This window comes from Montipora capricornis, chromosome 6 (genome assembly GCF_036669925.1).
Source record: "Montipora capricornis isolate CH-2021 chromosome 6, ASM3666992v2, whole genome shotgun sequence".
NCBI classification, from domain to species: Eukaryota; Metazoa; Cnidaria; class Anthozoa; order Scleractinia; family Acroporidae; genus Montipora; species Montipora capricornis.
Genome location: NC_090888.1, coordinates 43,079,679 through 43,088,647, shown reverse-complemented (window position 1 = coordinate 43,088,647; position 8,969 = coordinate 43,079,679). Strand labels below are relative to the sequence as shown.

General features: G+C 40.8%; 1 protein-coding gene across 1 annotated transcript; it reads left to right on the top strand.

Annotated features, from left to right (window-relative positions):
* The first annotated feature begins 275 nt into the window (after positions 1-275).
* LOC138050536 (BTB/POZ domain-containing protein 6-like) lies at positions 276-3,310 on the top strand. Its single transcript, XM_068896861.1, has one exon. It carries the CDS (start codon positions 336-338, stop codon positions 1,671-1,673), a length of 1,338 nt encoding a protein of 445 aa, XP_068752962.1. The 5' UTR covers positions 276-335; the 3' UTR covers positions 1,674-3,310.
* Positions 3,311-8,969: the final 5,659 nt, after the last annotated feature.

The following is an 8,969-nucleotide window of genomic DNA, read 5'->3' as shown; positions in this document are numbered from 1 at the left end:
CAAGTTACGATTATTTAAGAGGACGCGTTGCGTATCCGGCTGGGTTCTTTTCTCAAGTGGCATCATCGTTGGCTATCCTACAGCACTCACATACACAAACACATCTTTAACCTGATGAAGGAAAGGACTCAAAGTTTTTAACTTTAGTTTTTTGTGAAGTCACGTAAAAAGCCAGATTTGAATCAGGAAGCATTCATGCATCACACAGCAAGAGGCGGTGTGTGACGTATGTCTGATACGCTGAAAAGTCGTCACGTTGCTGAGCATCAGCTTGACAGACACAAAGAAGGAAGCGAAGTATCGTGAACATTTGTAAATTCCGTATCAAAACGAAGATGTCTGACCGAGAAAACTGGCAAACAAAGAGGCCCACAGTCCGAGAAAGAACCATGTTTATGCTGAACAACGATCTTCTCAGCGATGTGAAGTTTGTGGTTCGTAAATCTGACAGCGATGGCGAAAGTGAAAGTAAGCAAGTTATTCCAGCTCACAAGTTTGTGTTGTCGATTAGTAGTCCTGTGTTTGAAGCTATGTTTTACGGTGAGCTAGCGGAAACTAGTGGCTGCATTGAACTGCCTGACTGTGAGTACAACAGTCTGCTGGAGTTGTTTCGTTTCATGTACAGCGATGATGTGAATTTAAGCGGAAGCAATGTTATGGAGGTCTTTTATTTGGCGAAGAAATATATGGTACCTTCACTAGTTGATAAATGCAGCGAATATGTGCAAAATAATTTACAGCCATCAAACGTCCTCAGCATCCTTCCATTGGCTGAAAAGTACGACGACAAAGCCTTGGTAGATCGATGTTGGAAAGTGATCGACACGCAGTCGAAAGAAGTCGTGACGTCGGATGGATTTGCGACAATTCAACGCTCCTTCCTTGAGGAAATCATCTCGAGAGACACTCTTGCCATGAAAGAGATCGACCTGTTTAAAGCTGTTCACTTGTGGGCGACAAAGCAATGCAAAATGCAAGGCTTAGAAGCGAATGGTGAAGCAAAAAGAGGGATTCTTGGGGAAGCAGTAGTTAAAAAAATCCGCTTTCCCGTGATGAAAGAACAAGAATTAGCAACCGTTGTCCTTGATGCAAAAATCCTAACTCCAGACGAAGTAATCAACCTCTTTAAGTTCTTCAATTCAGCATTGGGGGCCACTCCTGTGGGATTTCCAGCGACAAAGCGGTTAGGTTTATCCCCTGTGTTTCACTCTTGTGATAGATTTAACAAGGTACAGAGAAAGCAGGTTTGGAATTACGGATTAGGGACAAAAGACTGTCTTATTTTTCGCGTGAATAACAACATCAAGTTGCATGGAATGTGTTTATTTGGCAGTATGAACAACGACTATTACGTTAAATTAGTGATCAAGGATCTTCACACCCATTTCACCGTTAAAACCAAGACGGATAGCTTTAGGTCACAGGAAATGGAATGCAAAGTTGGTATTTACTTTGGGTTTGAAATTGTTTTTGACACGCCACTTGATGTGAAGAAAAACACTGATTATCAAATCGAAGCAGAAATCTCTGGGCCCTCCTCTGGCAATGGAGAGAACGGCCTTTCTGTGATTGACGTGTCTGGTGTGCAGTTTACATTTAAGGAAAGTGCAGAGTACGATAACGGAACATGTCCTTCCTGTGGGCAATTTCCCCGATTTGTGTTTTCTTTGTAAGATTTTTTTAAATTGCTTGTTCCGCTACATCTGACAGTCATAAAACAGTGTTTTCAAACTATCAATCATTAGCAAAAATGTACACAATTGCCACAAGTCTGACCCTAAAGTAATACATGAAATTCGCAGACTTGTGACACATTGTGACGTGTATAGTAAGTACCATGAATCACATAGTTCATTATATTATTCGACCTGCATGTGAAAACCGACAAGTTGCTCTTAAAAAGCCTATGAGAGGGCTAGGTGGGTTAAAAAATGCAAGTACTGACAATTCATTTTTAAAAAAATCGTTCAAAAATGATGAAGTAGGCGTGCTAAATCAGACGACCTCACCAATATTTTAGGCCAAGTAATGTAGATTTTTCGACACTCAATTCATGACTGAACAAAATGAGCTTTCAAAAGAAATTTGAATTTCTTCAAAGTTATTTTAAATTCTTTCTCTAGCTGCTAGTGGAGGTAATTATATCCTTAATAAATCATAATAAGTTTAACTCATCCGTCTATTTCTCCGAAGTATTCACAGCTATCACCAATTCACTTATAGGTTGTACACAAGTTGGGTATTTGTTTTTTCTAGAACCTACTTATGTTGCCAATCACGTCAGGGGCGGATCCAGAATTTTTCTTAGGAGGGGGTGCAGTACTAAGGAATGGCGTAGTTGACTGGTGAGGTTTTTTTTTTTGGCAAAATGGCAGTTGTATTAAAAAACAGTAGGTCATGTCAGGAGAAAGGTGCGCTCCCCCTGCACCCTCCCCCAGATCCGCCCGTGCACGTCTTGTATTACAAGCACAATTATCCACTTAATCAATGTCCTGTCTTGGTTTGTCGAATGAAAAATTGCTAATTTCCTTATCTTGTAAGATAATGCACCTGCCTAGTTCCCAGCAAAGTTATTTCATATCACGTTTGTTCAGCGGTTAATTGTTACATTTTTCTTCTAAAGGCAGTTGCATGGTTGTAAATGTCAGAGTATTCCGCTGTAGATACCAATCGTAAGATCAGTGGATGTACTGAGCTTCAAGCAGAGAGAAGTCAAAGGGATAAGCAAAATTCATCCAACTTCAACTTATCAACTTCGTCAGTGTTCCAACTATTACTGGACTTCGTTACGGTGCAATAAATTTAGACATTAAGATAAGAGCAGAATGCTTTGTCAAAACGCTCTATTATTCTGTTTAGATTTATTTGCTCTCTAATTGTCAAATTTACCTCACAGGAAAAAGCTGCATGAACCATTCTGGTCTTGGTAGACACCATGCATTATTCGAAAACCTAATTTCTCCAATCAGTTTTCCAGGGAAATTACCTCGTGTCAGGCTAAAACATCCACCATATCTTTTATCTGCGATGGCCTTAAAGTGCTTTCATTCACAACACCAAACCGGGTAATGACTCGTGTAGCAATCCCCGTTGACTAAGAAGCCTGCGAGGGGAGAAATCTGACCTGATGACGTCGTAGTTTTCTTTAGTCGATGACTCGGTTCGCTCGAGGTCATGCAAGACTATCATCAACGTAAACAAAACTGCCTATACCCTGGAATCTTCACCACTTTAATAATAAAAGTAGAGAAAAATACGACGCCGAAAATAGAGATAGAATGTGGAACTGTGAATATGAAAAAACTCTAAGATTTCCGTTGGGCATGATCCAGCAATGAAGCCAATAAAAGGTTGATGTTCGGAAAACAAATGTCCAGGTGGTGATATCCGCTCTTTATGCCAAATTCAGTGTAAAAACGAATTAATCTAGACCAACCAAACTGCTCGAAAACATGTTTATTAATTAGGGTATCTATTGCAATTTCCGATATAATCGCTTTTTAAAATAGAACTTGGTTTAGACCGTATTGGAATACCGAATGACAATAAGCTAACCGTCAGAAAACTAAAAAATTCTTCAAGTAACTTTAAAATCAAAGAAGAGACGGATTACGAATACAGGAGGACAGGGAGAGTGCCGAAGTTAACAAGCTAAGGTAAAGTCTGCATATGAGCCAATTGGCCCATCAGGCCGGAGATTATCCCGGTTTCAGTAGCATGAAGCGACTAGGAGTATTTCTACTCCCCACTGGATGGGATTCCAGTCCATCGCAGGGCTATCCCCAGCATTAAATTTGCCGGTAGCCATTTATACACATGGGTGGAAAGAGGCACCGTGAGAGTAAAGTGCATTTCCCACGAATACAACACAATTAACGTTCCCGGCCAGGGCCCGCCGAACCGGAACCTCTCGCTTCGGAGTCGAGTGGTGTTTCTGGGTACTGATTAAATAAAATCATTTTCTTCGCCTTATTCTATACAAAAATTAATTGCCTAACTAGTGAATTCCACCGTAAATTTCAAGCAAAAAACCGATATCCCATGAATCACGAAGGGATGACTGCAATTTCGGTTCTTCAAGTAAAATTTACTTAGGATTTACCAGTTAGGCAATGAATTTTTCTTGAATCGCACGAGTTTTAAAAGAAAAAAAAAACCAAATCCTTAGCAAGCAAACAGAAACCGGAAAGTCATTTCAGAGTAATTGCCAAAAGCCAGCGAATATAAATCACGCTAAAATTAGAAATCAGAGACGAATTAGCTCGTGATGAGACAGATCGTTAGGAAACTTTGTCAGTTCAAGGTCAAAAAGAGTTTTATTGATGAACTTTATTCCACTTTATCTATGAGAACGAGATCATTCACATTTGGGTTTTTTTCTCAGGCCATTCCTTATGTCCAGAAATGCACCTAATTAGATGCACGCCTAATTTGGACACCCGACACGAAGTGTCCATTAAGTCCAAGGCTTACTACATCTATTTCTAACAAGGTAAAAGTAAAGGTGAGCGTTATTTTTCGGTTTGAATAAATACAGCATTAAATCTTTACTTAAACAGCAGCATTTGGGGGACACTTTGTGACACTAATTGTCTATATTCCGCGACACGATTGAATTTAAAGTTGGCGAGAGGAGCAAGGGCGTCACTTTGTGACGCTTATTGAAATCCCATGCATCTAATTAGCTGCATTTCTGGACATAAGGAGTCATCCCAATAAAATGTTTAGTTTCCCATCGCCCCGTCTCTTGTGGTGGTCGGTAGGTCGGTCGTTTCTTTGTTGGAGGTACTTGTGTCTATTTAGTCTAGAATGACCTTGTTATGACGTTTTTTGATACCGATTTGGTGAACACGTGGGTCCGCTATTTTGAAAACTCTTCGTTTCCAGTTGTGATATTTTAGCTTTTGAACCCTCCTCTAGCTGACATCGACCTTTTGTCGTTGGACGGAAATTCTCTTATTACAGTTTGTAAAATACCGTCGTATGAAAGGTGAAGTGAACTATGTAATTGTCACGTTTATGGAAAATTCACCTAGAATGACCTCGTGTAGGCATTCGCATTAGTACCACATGCCACCTGTTCGCTGAGCTTGAACCGTGCCAATTCCATTGTACGCAGGCGCGTAGCGTGGTCATTTTTTCAAGTACGCACAAGTACATATGATCTAGAAACCTAAGTAAACTGAGCGAAAAATACTGCGTTCTTTATTTCTTGTCGAAATAGTTGTGTGAATACAAGCAAAGAACAAAGCGCCTTGCCCTTATTTTGAGCAAACTTGCTTGCGTGACTGGAATTGTCAACAACGTTCTCGGAACGTCGCTCCTTTGTCACGAACGTTCTTGGAACGGCGCTCCTTTGCAACCTCGCCTTTTTGTTGCACGCAGATGAATGTTAGTGCAAAAAAAGGTTCAATGCAAAACTAAGTTAGAACATGGTATAGCTTTTGTTTTAGTTTTTAGAATTTAATCAAAGTGGTGCTTTCATCACGAAATCTTGGTTGCGTACAACTAAAATGTTAAGAATAGAAATAATTGCTAAAAATTTCAAAATTTTCTGGTCTCTTCAAGTACGCACGTGTGTATATGCGTATAGGACGCTATGCGCCTGGTACGATACATTTCAAAGGAGAAGTGATCTATGCTATAGTCACATTTATCGCAAGTTCACCTTGAGTAACCTTGTTAAGGCATTCACCATTTGTGGTGTTATCTAGTCAAGGCGCTTTACAGCTTTAAGACCAGCCAGAGAGCGGTCTGCAATCCTCAATAGGAGGGAGTGTATAATAATATTCATTTGCATGTTACGTAGTAAAGGCATCCATAAAAGCAGACCTGGGATCCGATCGCCATGAGGTAAACCTTGATAGCTGAGCATTGGGAGCTTTGGTAACCAAATCAGTACTTAATGAGAAAATGTCTGGAAAAGCCTATCAAACAGCTCAGAGTTGATGCTTTCTAGACATAGTCTGCATCTACGTTAGCAGAGCCTGCAGTAGCCTGCTTTTAGCTTCAGTTAGATCATGTTCGAGGCAAGTGGCTGCAGTGTGAGCACTTTACAGAGTCAAGACCAGCCAGAGAGTGGCCTGCTATCTTCAAAATCAAGCCATTTTGTGGCCGGTCTCAAACATCTCAATGGCAGTTTTTCCGACTTAAGCTGCTTATCAATTTAAAGCTAATTATTCCTGTCAGACCTGACGAAGTTAATGGTGATTACAGTCCATCTCTTGTTATATCTTGTGAAGGATATTGAGGCCCTCCCTGTTAAAGTGAATGAAGTTCCCTTATCGATCGTTTTGACTCTCAGGAGACAGAAGTGCGGGACCGTAGCAGCCAGTTGGTTCTTGTCACTGCTCTCAAGGATCCAAAAGTCATTGAAAATAGTGGCAGAGATTGCGATAAAATTATGTCTGTAGGTAATCCGCCAGGAAAAAATTGAGACAATAACGAAATGCCGCTGCACACCAAAGAATGTCAATTGAAGGTATTGACACCAATGTGTGAACATAGATCTTGAATAAAATGCCCGGTAAAGCTTATGGTGTTAAGTTTTTGATCCACATGCACGAGCTACATTGTTAGCCATTTATAGCCAACAGGAAGTTGCAGATTCGTTGCTTTAAGCTCCAGCCCCTATGGAACTTTAAACTTCATGCTTAGATGGTCTGGCTTTGGCTATGACTGCTAACTATGAGTTGAATTAGAGGTGTAGGGATGCCATGAAACTTCATTTTACAATGAATTTGCCTGGGGTTCATAGATGTCTTCTAATCGTGTTGATAAGGTTCTATTTCGTGGAAAAAATGCTAAAAGAGTTAGCATAATAGCAGAATTTAAAAGAACAACAACTACGTTTCTTACCAGTTAGTATGAGTTTATAACTATACACAGTGTCCCCGATTAGTGCCCTGGCACTAAAGAATTTGTCACTTGAATAAAGTTCATTATTAATAAGGAGGAGGTTTGCAAATATCTATCCTCAAGTCAGACCAAGGTTTAACCCTTATTCTGCTTGAGGCAGTTTTCCGGAAAGGTAGCGGTAGGTGCTTCCGAAATCGTGGTACCCAGTGAGGTTGTGTTACTTCCCCTTTTGTTCAGCTTTTCTGTAATGTGGTCTAGCCAGACAGGCCAAGGTCCTTTCCCGAGGCAAACAATAATTTTGGTATGTATGTCCAAATGAAGAAGTCATCGGTTTGTTAAGCAACCAGCCACCCTTAATGGCGGGACAGACTGAAAATTGCTTTTTCTGAGTAGCTGAAGGTCACCCCAGATCCAGAAATCTTGGACTATGTAGAACGTTGTCACATAAACTTTACAGATGATCCTTCTGAGGATAATCTTTCTCGGGAGACGCATTTTTAATGTTCATCAGCAGTTTGGTATGTCTAAGGGCGTTTTTCAAGCGAGAGGAACTTGGTGTGGTCCGCGATCGGTGCATCGTATCAAGAAATGACCTGTTGTTCCAGATCAAGTTCCATATCACACCTATGCACAATACCCTATTGTTTGGAGCCGCGGCAACGGAATTTTATCGGAAGTTGACGAAGTCGATTCCTTGCCATCCGAAGAATATCGGCGAGTGAGGGAAGCTGTTTCAGGGGAGAAGGGAGGGCAAAATTGCGTGTCAGCATGATATAGTTGAGACGGGTACGAGTACAGAGAAGGGCTTTTGCATCTTTTCGAGCATGTGCAGTGAAACGAAAAGTGAAATTACTTGCTCGTACATGTGAATCTCACACTATGTAAGGAGCGTGGACTTTATTTACAAAAATTTGGTTTATCAACGGAGTTGATAATGTAAATTGGCCACCGTACAGAGATTCTAAAAGCTGACGTTTCGAGCGTTAGCCCTTCGTCAGAGCGAATCGAGGGATTATGGGTTACGTGTAGTTTTTATAGTAGAGTAGGAGCTACGCTATTGGTGGTAACATGGCAACGTGAAAAGTAGGAATATATTAGTTAAATGAAAAGCGTTCGTTAATACCGTGAGGATTAAGGGTGCCGATTTGAAAGATGAATTTTTGTTCCAGATTCTTGCGGCTTTCCGTCGTACCTAGATGTAGGGAAAGGCCGCAGATAGCCATGTGTTTTTTGGAGTGGTTAGGCAGATTAAAATGGCGAGCGACTGGCTTAGATGCATCCTTGTCATTCTTCTTAACATCGCGAAGGTGTTCGCGGAATCGGTCACCTAGTCGTCTACCTGTCTCACCAATGTATAATTTATTGCATAACGTACAGGTTATGCAATAAATGACATTTGCGGAGGTACATGTGAAACGATCGGTGATCTTAACAGATCACTTAGGTCCCGATATCTTGCTAGTGTTAACAATGAAAAGACAAGTTTTGCATCGTGAGCGCGCGCATTTGAAAGTGCCGGGTTGCTCGTTGGTTTTGAGCGCGCTTCTAACTAAAAAGTTGCCTACGTTTTTGTCGCGTTTGAATGAAATAAGTGGAGGTTGCTAAAAGATTCTACCAGTCTCGGGATCATTTTGGAGTAATTTAAAATTACTAAGAATGATGCTTTGGACTGCGTGATTATGACGATGGAAAGTGAGGGTGAATGGAATTCTGTCATTCTTATCTTTCTGTGACGTTTGTAGCGACGACTGTCGATCAAATTGTTGGGCGCGATGATGGCCCGCTTTGACCACAGAGACAGGATAGCCACGTTTTTCGAAGAACTGGCACATCTCCTCTGATTTGCTGGAAAAATCGGAGTCATCACTACATAGACGTCGAAGTCTAAGAAATTGAGAATAAGGAATGGAGTTCTTGACATGTGATGGATGTGACGATGAATACATTAAATAACTGTGTGAATCAGTAGGTTTGTAGTGCACACTAGTACATAGCACGTTGCCTCTAATGGAAACTTTGATATCTAGGAAAGCCAATGAAGTTTCCGAAATTTCCCAGGCATATTTAAGAGCCGGATGAAAAGAGTTGACGGAGGTTATAAATTGATCACG

Coding starts and splice junctions, on each gene's coding strand:
- LOC138050536 (XM_068896861.1), top strand. CDS start 336: ATGTCTGACCGAGAAAACTGGCAAACAAAGAGGCCCACAGTCCGAGAA.